Source organism: Scyliorhinus torazame, chromosome 5, assembly GCF_047496885.1.
Source record: "Scyliorhinus torazame isolate Kashiwa2021f chromosome 5, sScyTor2.1, whole genome shotgun sequence".
Taxonomy (NCBI): domain Eukaryota; kingdom Metazoa; phylum Chordata; class Chondrichthyes; order Carcharhiniformes; family Scyliorhinidae; genus Scyliorhinus; species Scyliorhinus torazame.
In genome coordinates, this window is record NC_092711.1 from 327,564,802 (window position 1) to 327,581,947 (window position 17,146).

Sequence of the window (17,146 nt, forward strand, 5' to 3'; positions counted from 1 at the left end):
TGGAAGCTTCACCCGGAGCATTGTGCACAATATTGGACTCCTTGGGCTGGGTGGTCCAGTTTGAAGACTAAGTGCTGATGCCGGAGTGGGAACTCTGGCTTTACCTGCGGATACGAACGGGGAATTGCCGGGTTCGTGGCCGTGCCCGGAGGTGGCCTGCTGTTGCCGTGGCGTCCAACATGGCGCCGGCCGCACATGGATCCGGCCCCCCAGTAACCCCCCTCACCACCCCCCATCAGTGCCCCCCAGCACCTGCCTGCGGAACGGCTCATCCCCCCCCCCCCCCCCCCCCCACCGGGCGGCCGATCGCCGAACGCGATATCGCCAACGGTGACCGGAGAATCCCGCCGCTTATTTATGGAAAGGTGTAAATGTGTTCAGTTCCGAGAGGGTCACTAGACTAACACCAGGAATAGATGGCTTGTCTTAGAAGGAAAGTATGGAGAGATTAGGTTTATATCCACTGGAGTTTAGCAGAGTGAGAGGCGACTTGAGCAAAACCTTTAATACCCTGAGGGGTGTGGACAGGGTGGGTGTGGACAGGGTGGGTGTGGACAGGGTGGGTGTGGACAGGGTGGGTGTGGACAGGGTGGGTGTGGACAGGGTGGGTGTGGACAGGGTGGGTGTGGACAGGGTGGGTGTGGACAGGGTGGGTGTGGACAGGGTGGGTGTGGACAGGGTGGGTGTGGACAGGGTGGGTGTGGACAGGGTGGGTGTGGACAGGGTGGGTGTGGACAGGGTGGGTGTGGACAGGGTGGGTGTGGACAGGGTGGGTGTGGACAGGGTGGGTGTGGACAGGGTGGGTGTGGACAGGGTGGGTGTGGACAGGGTGGGTGTGGACAGGGTGGGTGTGGACAGGGTGGGTGTGGACAGGGTGGGTGTGGACAGGGTGGGTGTGGACAGGGTGTGGACAGGGTGGGTGTGGACAGGGTGGGTGTGGACAGGGTGGGTGTGGACAGGGTGGGTGTGGACAGGGTGGGTGTGGACAGGGTGGGTGTGGACAGGGTGGGTGTGGACAGGGTGTGGACAGGGTGGGTGTGGACAGGGTGGGTGTGGACAGGGTGGGTGTGGACAGGGTGTGGACAGGGTGGGTGTGGACAGGGTGGGTGTGGACAGGGTGGGTGTGGACAGGGTGGGTGTGGACAGGGTGGGTGTGGACAGGGTGGGTGTGGACGGGGTGTGGACAGGGTGGGTGTGGACAGGGTGGGTGTGGACAGGGTGGGTGTGGACAGGGTGGGTGTGGACAGGGTGGGTGTGGACAGGGTGGGTGTGGACAGGGTGGGTGTGGACAGGGTGGGTGTGGACAGGGTGGGTGTGGACAGGGTGGGTGTGGACAGGGTGGGTGTGGACAGGGTGTGGACAGGGTGGGTGTGGACAGGGTGGGTGTGGACAGGGTGGGTGTGGACAGGGTGTGGACAGGGTGGGTGTGGACAGGGTGGGTGTGGACAGGGTGGGTGTGGACAGGGTGGGTGTGGACAGGGTGGGTGTGGACAGGGTGGGTGTGGACAGGGTGGGTGTGGACAGGGTGGGTGTGGACAGGGTGGGTGTGGACAGGGTGGGTGTGGACAGGGTGGGTGTGGACAGGGTGGGTGTGGACAGGGTGTGGACAGGGTGGGTGTGGACAGGGTGGGTGTGGACAGGGTGGGTGTGGACAGGGTGGGTGTGGACAGGGTGGGTGTGGACAGGGTGTGGACAGGGTGGGTGTGGACAGGGTGTGGACAGGGTGGGTGTGGACAGGGTGGGTGTGGACAGGGTGGGTGTGGACAGGGTGGGTGTGGACAGGGTGGGTGTGGACAGGGTGGGTGTGGACAGGGTGGTTCCTCTTGTCGGAGAATCTAGAGCCAGGGGTCACTATTTAAGAATAAGGGGTCGCTCATTTAAGACCGAGATGAGCAATGCTTTTCCTCAGAGGGGTGGGACTGGGACCTTCGTCCTCGAAAGGCTGCGCAAGCAGAATGTTTGAATATTTTTAAGGCAGAACGAGATAGATTGTTGATTAATAACAAGGGGGTGAAAGGTTATTGGGGGGGGCAGGAACGTGGGATTGAAGTTACGATCAGACCAGCCATGATCGTATTGAATGGCGGAGCTGACTCGAGGGGCCGAATGGTCTCCTCTTGTTTTCGCCCCCAGACTTGGACAGAGTGATTCTGTTTCTATCTTAACCAAGTGGCTGGAATGTGAATCAATGAGAAACAAATTTATTTTGTCCCAGGGCCGTGCTGGAGAACGGAAATGTTTAAATTATTTGTTTAATTTTCACAGGATTCTTCATCTTCATATTTCACTGCGTGAGGAAGGATAATGTTCGGAACCAATGGAGAATTCACCTCTGCTGTGGCAAATTTCAACTTAGCGAGTATTCTGGTGAGAGTATTTACTGGCGATTGTTCAGATTACTCTTTCCAAACGGAGTTAATTCTCAAATTGCACAATGCTGGGATTTGAATTCAGCATTCCTCAAAGTAGAAAGTTAGCAGAACTGGATGGGATGGGATGCATTCTAGATTCCTGTGCGAATTAGAGTAAAGATAATTGAGGTCTAGACATGATCTTCGAATCACCCTTAGGTGTGGGAGTAGTGTCAGAGGACTGGACGATTGAAACTATCACACCCCTGTTCAAAACAAAGTAAGGGTATTATCCTAATGGTTATTGGCCAATAAAGCTAATATCGGTGGTCAGGAAAGAATCATAGAATTTACAGTGCAGAAGGAGGCCATTCGGCCCATCAGGTCTGCACTGACCCTTGGAAAGAGCACCCTACATAATCCCACACCTCTACCCTACCCCAGTAACACCACCTAACATTTTGGACACTAAGGGGTAATTTATCACGGCCAATCCACCTAACCTGCACGTCTTTGGACTGTGGGAGGAAACCCATGTATACACGGGGAGAATGTGCAGACTCCGCACATACAGTCACCCGAGGCCGGAATTGGACCCGGGACCCTGGCACTGTGAGGCAGCAGTGCTAACCACTGTGCCACCGTGCCACCCATAAGCTTTCAAAATAATAACAAAAACAGAGAATACTGGACAATCTCAGCAGCTTTGGCACAGCTTCTGTGGAGAGAGATGGAACTAACATTTTGAGTCTGGATGACTCTTTGCCAAGAGCAAGGGGTCAGGAGGGCTAGAAGGGGTCACGAAAAGTCATTGGCGAATAGGGTGATGCGCGATCAATTACACTCAAGACAAAGTGATTTCATAACTGAGGCTTTAATCGACTAGAACTTGTTCCCAGCAGCTTCGGTACAGAAAGTGAAGGCTGCTGGGACGGCATCGGTTCTTATACTCCGCCTGTCAGGGCGGAGCTACGTAATACAGCCAATGGTAGACTCCTGGGTCTAACCAATGGTCATCAGCCTCTTAGGTACCGCAATACCTGATAATACCACATTCACCCCCTGTTAAAAAAGAGTCCGGCGGGGGTGGTGGCCGGTGGTAACAGTCGCCTTTAGCATGGTATGATCAGGTATGGAGGTACCGTGCAGTCGAGGATATTTACAACAGTTAAAGTCACAGCGAAGCAATCAGTCGATCGGGTGGCCTGGTCGTCCTTCTGGAGCGTCTGGGCTTCGGTGGTGATTCTGGTGGGGGTCCCGGTGGTTGCGACTCCGGGAGCGTGGTTTCGGCCTCCCTGGCAGCTTCGTCACCCCTAGGCGGCGCTGTTGGGGAAAATGGTTGACACGAGGGGGGGGTGCGCCTGTAGGGGGCATCGGTGGGTGGGCGGGCCAAGGCAGGAGTGGCAGGAGTACTGACCCCTCCCACTGCTGTGGGGGGGGGGGTAATGGTTCGGAAGCGCGTGGGGTTCCGGCGGGCGGCAGGTCCCGAAGGGCAGGGCAGGGGATGGCGAATGGGAACCGGGAGTACTCGTCAATCACGTTCAGGAAATGCGTGTTGCCGGCCGTCAGGGAACGCTGCGTAGGCGTACTGGGGGTTGGTGTGCAGCAGGTGGACCCTCTCGACCAACGGGTCCGACTTGTGCGCCAGCACGTGCTTCCGAAGCAGGATGGGTCCGGGCGTCGCTAGCCAGGTTGGGAGCGAGGTCCCGGAGGTGGACTTCCTGGGGAAAACAAGGAGATGTTCATGAGATGTCTGATTTGTGGTTGTACAGAGCAGCGACCGGATGGAGTGGAGGGCCATCGGGAGGACTTCCTGCCAGCGGGAGACTGGGAGATTCCTGGACCGTAGGGCCAGTAGGACGGTCTTCCAGACCGTTCCGTTCTCCCTCTCCACCTGTCCGTTCCCCCGGGGGTTGTAACTGGTCGTCCTGCTCGAGGCGATGTCCTTGCTGAGCAGGAATTGACGCAGTTCGTCGCTCATAAAGGAGGACTCCCTGTCACTGTGTATGTATGCGGGGAAACCGAACAGTGTAAAGATACCCTGGAGGGCCTTGATGACGGTGGTTGTGGTCATGTCTGGGCAGGGGTTGGCGAATGGGAACCGGGAGTACTCATCAATCACGTTCAGGAAATACGTGTTGTGGTCGGTGGAGGGGAGGGGGCCTTTGAAATCCATGCTGAGGCGTTCAAAGGGACGGAAAGCCTTTATCAGGTGCGCCCTCTCTGGCCGGTAGAAGTGCGGTTTGCACTCCGTGCAGATTTGGCTGTCCCTGGTGACTGTCCTGACCTCCTCGATGGAGTAGGGCAGGTTGCGGGTCTTGATGAAGTGGAAGAAACGAGTAACCCCCGGTGGCAGAGGTCCTCGTGGAGGGCTCAGAGGTGGTCCACTTGTGCAGTGGCACAAGTGCCGCGGGACAGGGCATCAGGAGGCTCGTTTAGCTTCCCTGGATGGTACAAGATCTCGTAGTTGTAGGTGGAGAGCTCGATCCTCCACCGCAAGATCTTGTCGTTTTTAATCTTGCCCCGCTGTGCATTATCGAACATGAAGGCTACCGACTGTTGGTCGGTGAGGAGAGTGAATCTCTTGCCGGCCAGGTAATGCCTCCAGTGTCGCACAGCTTCTACTATAGCTTGTGCCTCTTTTTCGACCGAGGAGTGGTGAATTTCGGAAGCGTGGAGGGTACGGGAGAAGAAGGCCACGGGTCTGCCCGCTTGGTTGAAGGTGGCCGCCAGAGCTACGTCGGACGTATCGCTCTCGACCTGGAAGGGGAGGAACTCGTCGATGGCGCGCATCGTGGCCTTTGCAATGTCTGCTTTGATGCGGCTGAAGGCCTGGCGGGCCTCCGTTGACAGGGGGAAAGTTGTGGACTGGATTAGGGGTCGGGCTTTGTCTGCTTAGTTGGGGACCCACTGCGCGTAATAGCTGAAAAACCCGAGGCAGCGCTTCAGGGCTTTGGGGCAGTGAGGGAGGGGGAACTCCATAAGGGGGCGCATGCGTTCAGGATCGGGGCCTATAACTCCATTTCGCACTACGTAGCCTAGAATGGCTCGACGGTCGGTGCTAAACACGCATTTATCCTTATTGTACGTCAGGTTAAGGGTTTTTGCGGTCTGGAGGAATTTGCGGAGGTTGGTATCGTGGTCCTGCTGGTCGTGGCCGTAGATGGTGATGTTGTCAAGATACGGGAACGTTGCGCGTAAGCCGTACCGGTCAACCATTCGGTCCATCTCTTGCTGGAAGACCGAGACCCCGTTCGTGACACCGAAGGGAACCCTTAAAAATTGGTAGAGCCGCCCATCTGCTTCGAAGGTAGTGTACTGGCGGTCACCATTACGGAGGGGTAGCTGGTGGTAGGCAGACTTGAGATCCACCGTGGAGAAGACCTTGTATTGTGCGATCCTATTTACCAGGTCGGCTATACGGGGGAGAGGGTACGCGTCCAGCTGCGTAAACCTGTTGATGGTCTGGCTGTAGTCAATGACCATCCTATGCTTCTCCCCGGTCTTTACCACCACTACTCGAGCTCTCCAGGGACTGTTGCTCGCTTCGATGACCCATTCCCCAAGCAGCCATTGGACCTCGGACCTGATGAAGGTCCGGTCCTGGGCGCTGTACCGTCTGCTCCTGGTGGCGACGGGTTTGCAATCCGGGGTGAGGTTCACAAACAGGGAAGGCGGGTCGACTTTAAGGGTCGCGAGGCCGCAGACAGTAAGGGGAGGTATAGGGCCGCCGAATTTAAAGGTCAGGCTTTGCAAGTTACATTGGAAGTCCAGCCCCAGGAGGGTAGCCGCGCAGAGGTGCGGCAGGACATACAGGCGGAAATTGTCGAATTTCCTGCCTTGGACAGTGAGGTTCGCTAGGCAGAACCCCTTTATCCTCACCGAGTGTGACCCGGTGGGTTACAAGTGAACAGCGCCTTACCGTGTCGAGGTGAACAAAACTTTCCGTGCTCCCAGAGTCAATCATCGTGGCCGTTGATGAGGACCGTCGTTGTAGCCGTTGCGAGTGTCCGGGGCCGACTTTGGTCCAGTGTCGCCGAGGGCAGATGAAGCAGTTGCGAGTTCTGATTGGGCAGCGTGTAGTCGGCCAAGATGGCGTCACCCATGGGTCGCACATGGTGTCCGGGGATGGACAAGATGGCGGCGGGGATGGACAAAATGGCGGCGCCCACCCGTCCAGCGTGGTCCGGGGGGCAAGACAGCCGTGCCCGTGGGTCGCACGTGGCCCTAGGATAGGGCGGTGGCGGTGAGCGCTGGCCGGTCGGGGCCTGAAGGGGGGGTTGCCGAGGCGGTCCGGAGTCGCTGGAGACCGCGGGCCTGGCAGACCCCCACAAAGTGGCCCTTCTTGCCGCACCCTTTGCAGGCGGCGGTGCGGGCCGGGCAGCGCGGGCGGGGATGATTCGCCTGCCCGCAGAAGAAACAGTGGGGCCCGGCGCCGTTAGCGGGCCGTCTCGTAGCGCACTTGCGGGGTCAGGGGGAAGGTCTGTGGGGCTGCCGCTGCGGGGTGCCACGCAGCCCAGGGGGCTGCCGCGCGGTCGGGCGCATAGGACTGCGCGTTTTTGTAGGCAACGTCCATGGACCCTGCCAGGGCCCGTGCCTCTCTAAGTCCCAGGGTGTCCCTTTCTCGGAGTCTTCGGCGGATATCTGAGGAGCTCATACCTGCTACAAAAGCATCCCTGATTAAAAGTTCCGTGTGCTCGCTCCCCGAAACTTACGGGCAGCCACAGTTTCGGCCCAGCACCAGTAGCACCCGGTAGAAATTTTCCAACGATTCCCCGGGGCTTTGCCGTCTCGTAGCAAGCAGGTGACGTGTGTAGATCTGATTCACAGGGCGGATATAATGTCCTTCCAACAGTTCGATCGTGGCATCATAGTTCTCTGCCTCCTCGATAAGGGGGTAGATCCCAGGGCTGACCCTTGAGCGCAGGAGATGCATTTTATGTCCTTCAGTGGGGGTGCCTCCGGCCGTCTCCAGGTAGCCTTTAAAGCACGCCAGCCAGTGTTTAAATATTGCAGCCGCGTTCTCCGCATGGGGGCTGAGTACAGAAAGTGAAGGCTGCTGGGACGGCACTATCTCTTATACTCCGCCTATCAGGGCGGAGCTACGTAACAACAGCCAATGGTAGACTGCTGGGTCTAACCAATGGTCATCAGCATCTTAGGTACCGCAATACCTGGTACTACCACATTGGGTTAAGGAAAATCCCAAGGCTTTCGATACGTACATAAAAAACAAGAGGGGAGCCAGATAAATGGTGGACCCACTGAAGGACAGGCCAGGAAATCTATGTGTGGAGCCAGAGGAAATGGGCGAGGTACTAAATGAATACTTTGCATCAGTATTCACCAAAGAGAAGGAATTGGTAGATGTTGAGTCTGGAGAAGGGGGTGTAGATAGCCTGGGTCACATTGAGATCCAAAAAGACCAGGTGTTGGTGTTGGGCGTCTTAAGGTAGATAAGTCCCCAGGGCCTGATGGGATCTACCCCAGAATACTGAAGGAGGCTGGAGAGGAAATTGCTGAGGCCTTGACAGAAATCTTTGCATCCTCGCTGTCTTCAGGTGATGTCCCTGAAGACTGGAGAATAGCCAATGTTGTTCCTCTGTTTAAGAAGGGTAGCAAGGATAATCCAGGGAACTACAGGCCGGTGAGCCTTATATCAGTGGTCGGGAAATTACTGGAGAGAATTCTTCGAGACAGGGTCTACTCCCATTTGGAAAATAAATGGACATTTTAATGAGAGGCAGCACAGTTTTGAGAAGGGGAGGTCGTGTCTCACTAACTTGATAGAGTTTTTCGAGGAGGTCACAAAGATGATTGATGCAGGTAGGGCAGTGGATGTTGTCCATATGGACTTCAGTAAGGCCTTTGACAAGGTCCCTCATGGCAGACTGGTACAAAAGGTGAAGTCACACAGGATCAGGGGTGAGCTGGCAAGGTGGATACAGAACTGGCTAGGTCATAGAAGGCAGAGAGTAGCAATGGAAGGATGATTTTCTAATTGGAGGGCTGTGACCAGTGGTGTTCCACAGGGATCAGTGCTGAGACCTTTGCTGTTCGTAGTATATTTAAATGATTTGGAGGAAAATGTAACTGGTCTGATTAGTAAGTTTGCAGACGACACAAAGGTTGGTGGAATTGCGGATAGCGATGAGGACCGTCAGAGGATACAACAGGATTTAGATCGTTTGGAGACTTGGGCGGAGAGATGGCAGATGGAGTTTAATCCGGACAAATGTGAGGTAATGCATTTTGGAAGGTCTAATGCAGGTAGGGAATAGACAGTGTATGGTAGAACCCTCAAGAGTATTGACAGTCAGAGAGTTCTAGGTGTACAGGTCCAGAGGTCACTGAAAGGGGCAACACAGGTGGAGAAGGTAGTCAAGAAGGCATACGGCATGCTTGCCTTCATTGGCCGGGGCATTGAGTATAAGAATTGGCAAGTCATGTTGCAGCTGTATAGAACCTTAGTTAGGCCACACTTGGAGTATAGTGTTCAATTCTGGTCGCCACACTACCAGAAGGATGTGGAGGCTCTAGAGAGGGTGTAGAAGAGATTTACCAGAATGTTGCCTGGTATGGAGGGCATTAGCTATGAGGAGCGGTTGAATAAACTCAGTTTGTTCTCACTGGAACGACGGAGGTTGAGGGGAGACCTGATTGAGGTCTTCAAAATTATGAGGGGCATAGACAGAGTGGATAGTCAGAGGCTTTTCCCCAGGGTAGAGGGGTCAATTACTAGGGGGCATAGGTTTAAGGTGAGAGGGGCAAGGTTTAGAGGAGATGTACGAGGCAAGTTTTTTACGCAGAGGGTAGTGGGTGCCTGGAACTCACTGCCGGAGGAGGTGGTGGAAGCAGGGACGATAGTGACATTTAAGGGGCATCTTGACAAATATATGAATAGGATGGGAATAGAAGGATACAGACCCAGGAAGTGTAGAAGATTGTAGTTTAGTCGGGCAGCATGGTCGGCACGGGCTTGGAGGGCCGAAGGGCCTGTTCCTGTGCTGTACATTTCTTTGTTCTTTGTTCTTTGTTCAAAGCTGATTTCAAATATTATTTCAAAATAATAAGATGGAGCATGACGAAATAAAAACAGCATTGATACGAAAGAATATGGGGGAGGAATTAAATACCATTCCCATCACTAAAGAAGTAGAATTAGAGAAACTAATGGCACGAAAGGCTGATTAGTCCCCTGATGGTTTGCATCCTCGGATTCTAACAGAAGTAGCTGCAAAGATAGTGGATGCATTGGTTTTAATTTTCCAAAAATCCTTGGATTCTGTAGAAGTAGCAGACGATTGGAAAACTGCCCCTTTTCAAAAAGGGAGGGCAAAAAGTGTGTAACTATAGGCCGATTAGCCGAACATTCTTGGCAGTGTGGATGAGCAGAGAGATCTCGGTGTCCGTGTACATAGACCCCTGAAAGTTGCCACCCAGGTTGAGAGGGTTGTTAAGAAGGCGTACGGTGTGTTAGCTTTTATTGGTAGAGGGATTGAGTTTCGGGGCCATGAGGTCATGTTGCAGCTGTACAAAACTCTGGTGCGGCCGCATTTGGAGTATTGCGTGCAATTCTGGTCGCCGCATTATAGGAAGGATGTGGAAGCATTGGAAAGGGTGCAGAGGAGATTTACCAGAATGTTGCCTGGTATGGAGGGAAAATCTTATGAGGAAAGGCTGAGGGACTTGAGGCTGTTTTCGTTAGAGAGAAGAAGGTTAAGAGGTGACTTAATTGAGGCATACAAAATAATCAGAGGACTGGATAGGGTGGACAGTGAGAGCCCTTTTCCTCGGGTGGTGATGTCTAGCACGAGGGGACATAGCTTTAAATTGAGGGGAGATAGATATAAGACAGATGTCAGAGGTAGGTTCTTTACTCAGAGAGTAGTAAGGGTGTGGAATGCCCTGCCTGCAACAGTAGCGGACTCGCCAACACTAAGGGCATTCAAATGGTCATTGGATAAACAAATGGATGATAAGGGAATAGTGTAGATGGGCTTTAGAGTGGTTTCACAGGTCGGCGCAACATCGAGGGCCGAAGGGCCTGTACTGCGCTGTAATGTTCTATGTTCTATGGGGTGTTTGTGATGATCCCCGACATGGGGTGTTTGTGATGATCCCCGATATGGGGTGTTTGTGATGATCCCCGATATGGGGTGTTTGTGATGATCCCCGATATGGGGTGTTTGTGATGATCCCCGATATGGGGTGTTTGTGATGATCCCCGATATGGGGTGTTTGTGATGATCCCCGATATGGAGTGTTTGTGATAATCCCCGATATGGAGTGTTTGTGATGATCCCCGATATGGGGTGTTTGTGATGATCCCCGATATGGAGTGTTTGTGATGATCCCCGATATGGGGTGTTTGTGATGATCCCCGATATGGGGTGTTTGTGATGATCCCCGATATGGGGTGTTTGTGATGATCCCCGATATGGGGTGTTTGTGATGATCCCCGATATGGGGTGTTTGTGATGATCCCCGATATGGGGTGTTTGTGATGATCCCCGATATGGAGTGTTTGTGATGATCCCCGATATGGGGTGTTTGTGATGATCCCCGATATGGAGTGTTTGTGATGATCCCCGATATGGGGTGTTTGTGATGATCCCCGATATGGGGTGTTTGTGATGATCCCCGATATGGGGTGTTTGTGATGATCCCCGATATGGGGTGTTTGTGATGATCCCCGATATCGAGTGTTTGTGATGATCCCCGATATGGGGTGTTTGTGATGATCCCCGATATGGGGTGTTTGTGATGATCCCCGATATGGGGTGTTTGTGATGATCCCCGATATGGGGTGTTTGTGATAATCTCTGATATGGGGTGTTTGTGATGATCCCCGATATGGAGTGTTTGTGATGATCCCCGATATGGAGTGTTTGTGATGATCCCCGATATGGAGTGTTTGTGATGATCCCCGATATGGAGTGTTTGTGAAGATCCCCGATATGGAGTGTTTGTGATGATACCCGATATGGGGTGTTTGTGATGATCCCCGATATGGGGTGTTTGTGATGATCCCCGATATGGAGTGTTTGTGATGATCCCCGATATGGAGTGTTTGTGATGATCCCCGATATGGAGTGTTTGTGAAGATCCCCGATATGGAGTGTTTGTGATGATACCCGATATGGGGTGTTTGTGATGATCCCCGATATGGAGTGTTTGTGATGATCCCCGATATGGAGTGTTTGTGAAGATCCCCGATATGGGGTGTTTGTGATGATCCCCGATATGGAGTGTTTGTGATGATCCCCGATATGGGGTGTTTGTGATGATCCCCGATATGGGGTGTTTGTGATGATCCTCGATATGGGGTGTTTGTGATTATCCCCGATATGGAGTGTTTGTGATGATCCCCGATATGGGGTGTTTGTGATGATCCCCGATATGGGGTGTTTGTGATGATCCCCGATATGGAGTGTTTGTGATGATACCCGATATGGGGTGTTTGTGATGATCCCCGATATGGGGTGTTTGTGATGATCCCCGATATGGAGTGTTTGTGATGATCCCCGATATGGAGTGTTTGTGATGATCCCCGATATGGAGTGTTTGTGAAGATCCCCGATATGGAGTGTTTGTGATGATACCCGATATGGGGTGTTTGTGATGATCCCCGATATGGAGTGTTTGTGATGATCCCCGTTATGGGGTGTTTGTAATGATCCCCGATATGGGGTGTTTGTGATTATCCCCGATATGGAGTGTTTGTGATGATCCCCGATATGGGGTGTTTGTGATGATCCCCGATATGGGGTGTTTTTGGAAGATCCCCGATATGGAGTGTTTGTGATGATACCCGATATGGGGTGTTTGTGATGATCCCCGATATGGGGTGTTTGTGATGATCCCCGATATGGAGTGTTTGTGATGATCCCCGATATGGAGTGTTTGTGATGATCCCCGATATGGAGTGTTTGTGAAGATCCCCGATATGGAGTGTTTGTGATGATACCCGATATGGGGTGTTTGTGATGATCCCCGATATGGAGTGTTTGTGATGATCCCCGATATGGGGTGTTTGTGATTATCCCCGATATGGAGTGTTTGTGATGATCCCCGATATGGGGTGTTTGTGAAGATCCCCGATATGGGGTGTTTGTGATGATCCCCGATATGGAGTGTTTGTGAAGATCCCCGATATGGAGTGTTTGTGATGATCCCCGATATGGGGTGTTTGTGATGATCCCCGATATGGAGTGTTTGTGATGATCCCCGATGTGGAGTGTTTGTGATGATCCCCGATATGGAGTGTTTGTGAAGATCCCCGATATGGAGTGTTTGTGATGATCCCCGATATGGAGTGTTTGTGAAGATCCCCGATATGGGGTGTTTGTGATGATCCCCGATATGGGGTGTTTGTGATGACCCCCGATATGGGGTGTTTGTGATGATCCCCGATATGGGGTGTTTGTGATGATCCCCGATATGGAGTGTTTGTGATGATCCCCGATATGGGGTGTTTGTGATAATCCCCGATATGGAGTGTTTGTGATGATCCCCGATATGGGGTGTTTGTGATGATCCCCGACATGGAGTGTTTGTGATGATCCCCGATATGGGGTGTTTGTGATGATCCCCGATATGGGGTGTTTGTGATGATCCCCGATATGGAGTGTTTGTGATGATCCCCGATATGGGGTGTTTGTGATAATCCCCGATATGGAGTGTTTGTGATGATCCCCGATATGGGGTGTTTGTGATGATCCCCGACATGGAGTGTTTGTGATGATCCCCGATATGGGGTGTTTGTGATGATCCCCGATATGGGGTGTTTCTGATGATCCCCGATATGGGGTGTTTGTGATGATCCCCGATATGGGGTGTTTGTGAGGATCCCCGATATGGGGTGTTTGTGATGATCCCCGATATGGGGTGTTTGTGATGATCCCCGATATGGAGTGTTTGTGATGATCCCCGATATGGGGTGTTTGTGATGATCCCCGATATCGAGTGTTTGTGATGATCCCCGATATGGGGTGTTTGTGATGATCCCCGATATGGGGTGTTTGTGATGATCCCCGATATGGGGTGTTTGTGATGATCCCCGATATGGGGTGTTTGTGATGATCCCCGATATGGGGTGTTTGTGATGATCCCCGATATCGAGTGTTTGTGATGATCCCCGATATGGGGTGTTTGTGATGATCCCCGATATGGGGTGTTTGTGATGATCCCCGATATGGAGTGTTTGTGATGATCCCCGATATGGGGTGTTTGTGATGATCCCCGATATGGAGTGTTTGAGATGATCCCCGATATGGGGTGTTTGTGATGATCCCCGATATGGGGTGTTTGTGATGATCCCCGATATGGGGTGTTTGTGATGATCCCTGATATGGGGTGTTTGTGATGATCCCCGATATGGGGTGCTTGTGATGATCCCCGATATCGAGTGTTTGTGATGATCCCCGATATGGAGTGTTTGTGATGATCCCCGATATGGGGCGTTTGTGATGATCCCCGATATGGAGTGTTTGTGATGATCTTCGATATGGGGTGTTTGTGATGATCCCCGATATGGAGCGTTTGTGATGATCCCCGATATGGGGTGTTTGTGATGATCCCCGATATGGGGTGTTTGTGATGATCCCCGATATGGGGTGTTTCTGATGATCCCCGATATGGGGTGTTTGTGATGATCCCCGATATGGGGTGTTTGTGATTGTCCCCGATATGGAGTGTTTGTGATGATCCCCGATATGGGGTGTTTGTGATGATCCCCGATATGGGGTGTTTGTGATTGTCCCCGATATGGAGTGTTTGTGATGATCCCCGATATGGGGTGTTTGTGATGATCCCCGATATGGGGTGTTTGTGATGATCCCCGATATGGACTGATTGTGATGATCCCCGATATGGGGTGGTTGTGATGATCCCCGATATGGGGTGTTTGTGATGATCCCCGATATGGGGTGTTTGTAATGATCCCCGATATGGGGTGTTTGTGATGACCCCCGATATGGGGTGTTTGTGATCATCCCCGATATGGGGTGTTTGTGATGATCCCCGATATGGGGTGTTTGTAATGATCCCCGACATGAGTTGTTTGTGATGATCCCCGATATGGGGTGTTTGTGATGATCCCCGATATGGAGTGTTTGTGATGATCCCCGATATGGGGAGTTTGTGATGATCCCCGATATGGGGTGTTTGTTGAGATCCCCGATATGGGGTGTTTGTGATGATCCCCGACATGGGGTGGTTGTGATGATCCCCGATATGGGGTGTTTGAGATAATCCACGATATGGGGTGTTTGTGATAATCACCGATATGGGGTGTTTGTGATGACCCCCGATATGGGGTGTTTGTGATGATCCTCGATATGGGGTATTTCTGATCATCCCCGATATGGAGTGTTTGTGATGATCCCAGAAATGGAGTGTTTGTGATGATCTCCGATATGGAGTATTTGTGACGATCCCCGATATGGGGTGTTTGTGATGATCCCCGATATCGGGTATTTCTGATCATCCCCGATATGGAGTGTTTGTGATGATCCCCAATGTGGCGTATTTGTGATGATTCCCGATGTGGGGTATTTGTGATGATCCCCGATATGGAGTGCATGTGATGATCCCCGACATGGGATGTTTGTGATGATCTCCGATGTGGAGTGTTTGTGATGATCCCCGATATGGGGTGTTTGTGATGATCCCCGATATGGGGTGTTTGTGATGATCCCGGATATGGGGTGTTTGTGATGATCTCCGATGTGGAGTGTTTGTGATGATCCCCGATATGGGGTGTTTGTGGTGATCCCCGATATGGGGTGTTTGTGATGATCCCCGATATGGGGTGTTTGTGATGATCTCCGATGTGGAGTGTTTGTGATGATCCCCGATATGGGGTGTTTGTGATGATCCCCGATATGGGGTGTTTGTGATGATCCCCGATATGGGGTGTTTGTGATGATCCCCGATGTGGTGTATTTCTGATGATCCCCGATATGGGGTGTTTGTGATGATCCCCGATATGAGGTGTTTGTGATGATCCCCGACGTGGTGTGTTTGTGATGATCCCAGAAATGGAGTGTTTGTGATGATCTCCGATATGGAGTATTTGTGACGATCCCCGATATGGGGTGTTTGTGATGATCCCCGATATCGGGTGTTTGTGATAATCCCCGATATGAGGTGTTTGTGATAATCCCCGATATGGAGTGTTTGTGATGATCCTCGATATGGGGTGTTTGTGATGATCCCCGATATGGGGTGTTTGTGATGATCCCCGATATGGAGTATTTGTGACGATCCCCGATATGGGGTGTTTGTGATGATCCCCGATATGGAGTGTTTGTGATGATCCCCGATATGGGGTGTTTGTGATGATCCCCAATATGGAGTGTTTGTGATGATCCCCGATATGGAGTGTTTGTGATGATCCCCGATATGGGGTGTTTGTGATGATCCCCGATATGGAGTGTTTGTGATGATCCCCGATATGGGGTGTTTGTGATGATCCCCGATATTGAGTGTTTGTGATGATCCCTGATATGGACTGTTTGTGATGATCCCCGATATGGAGTGTTTGTGATGATCCCCGATATGGAGTGTTTGTGATGATCCCTGATATGGAGTGTTTGTGATGATCCCCGATATGGAGTGTTTATGATGATCCCGATATGGGGTGTTTGTGATGATCCCCGATATGGAGTGTTTGTGATGATCCTCGATATGGGGTGTTTGTGATGATCCCCGATATGGGGTGTTTGTGATGATCCCCGATATGGGGTGTTTGTGATGATCCACAATATGGAGTGTTTGTGATGATCCCCGATATGGAGTGTTTGTGATGATCCTCGATATGGGGTGTTTGTGATGATCCCCGATATGGACTGTTTGTGATGATCCCCGATATGGGGTGTTTGTGAAGATCCCCGACATGGGGTGTTTGTGATGATCCCCGATATGGGGTGTTTGAGATAATCCACGATATGGGGTGTTTGTGACAATCACCGATATGGGGTGTTTGTGATGACCCCCGATATGGGGTGTTTGTGATGATCCTCGATATGGGGTATTTGTGATGATTCCCGATGTGGGGTATTTGTGATGATCCCCGATATGGGGTATTTGTGATGATCCCTGACATGGGGTGTTTGTGATGATCTCCGATGTGGAGTGTTTGTGATGATCCCCGATATGGGGTGTTTGTGATGATCCCCGATATGGGGTGTTTGTGATGATCCCGGATATGGGGTGTTTGTGATGATCTCCGATGTGGAGTGTTTGTGATGATCCCCGATATGGGGTGTTTGTGGTGATCCCCGATATGGGGTGTTTGTGATGATCCCCGATATGGGGTGTTTGTGATGATCTCCGATGTGGAGTGTTTGTGATGATCCCCGATATGGACTGATTGTGATGATCCCCGGTATGGGGTGTTTGTGATGATCCCCGATATGGGGTGTTTGTGACGATCCCCGATATGGGGTGTTTGTAATGATCCCCGATATGGGGTGTTTGTGATGACCCCCGATATGGGGTGTTTGTGATCATCCCCGATATGGGGTGTTTGTGATGATCCCCGATATGGGGTGTTTGTAATGATCCCCGACATGAGTTGTTTGTGATGATCCCCGATATGGGGTGTTTGTGATGATCCCCGATATGGAGTGTTTGTGATGATCCCCGATATGAGGTGTTTGTGATGATCCCCGATATGGGGTGTTTGTGATGATCCCCGATGTGGAGTGTTTGTGATGATCCCCGATATGGACTGTTTGTGATGATCCCCGATATGGGGTGTTTGTGATGATCCACGATATGGGATTTTT

General features: G+C 52.0%; 1 protein-coding gene across 1 annotated transcript in view; it reads left to right on the forward strand.

The window, feature by feature from the left end:
* The window catches only part of adgrg4a (adhesion G protein-coupled receptor G4a), a 721,014-nt gene that overhangs the window by 361,016 nt on the left and 342,852 nt on the right, over window positions 1-17,146 (forward strand). Inside the window, exon 13 of the mRNA XM_072501541.1 lies at window positions 2,266-2,367. Coding sequence (XP_072357642.1) covers window positions 2,266-2,367 — 102 coding nt within the window. The remainder of the gene's footprint in view (window positions 1-2,265; window positions 2,368-17,146) is intronic.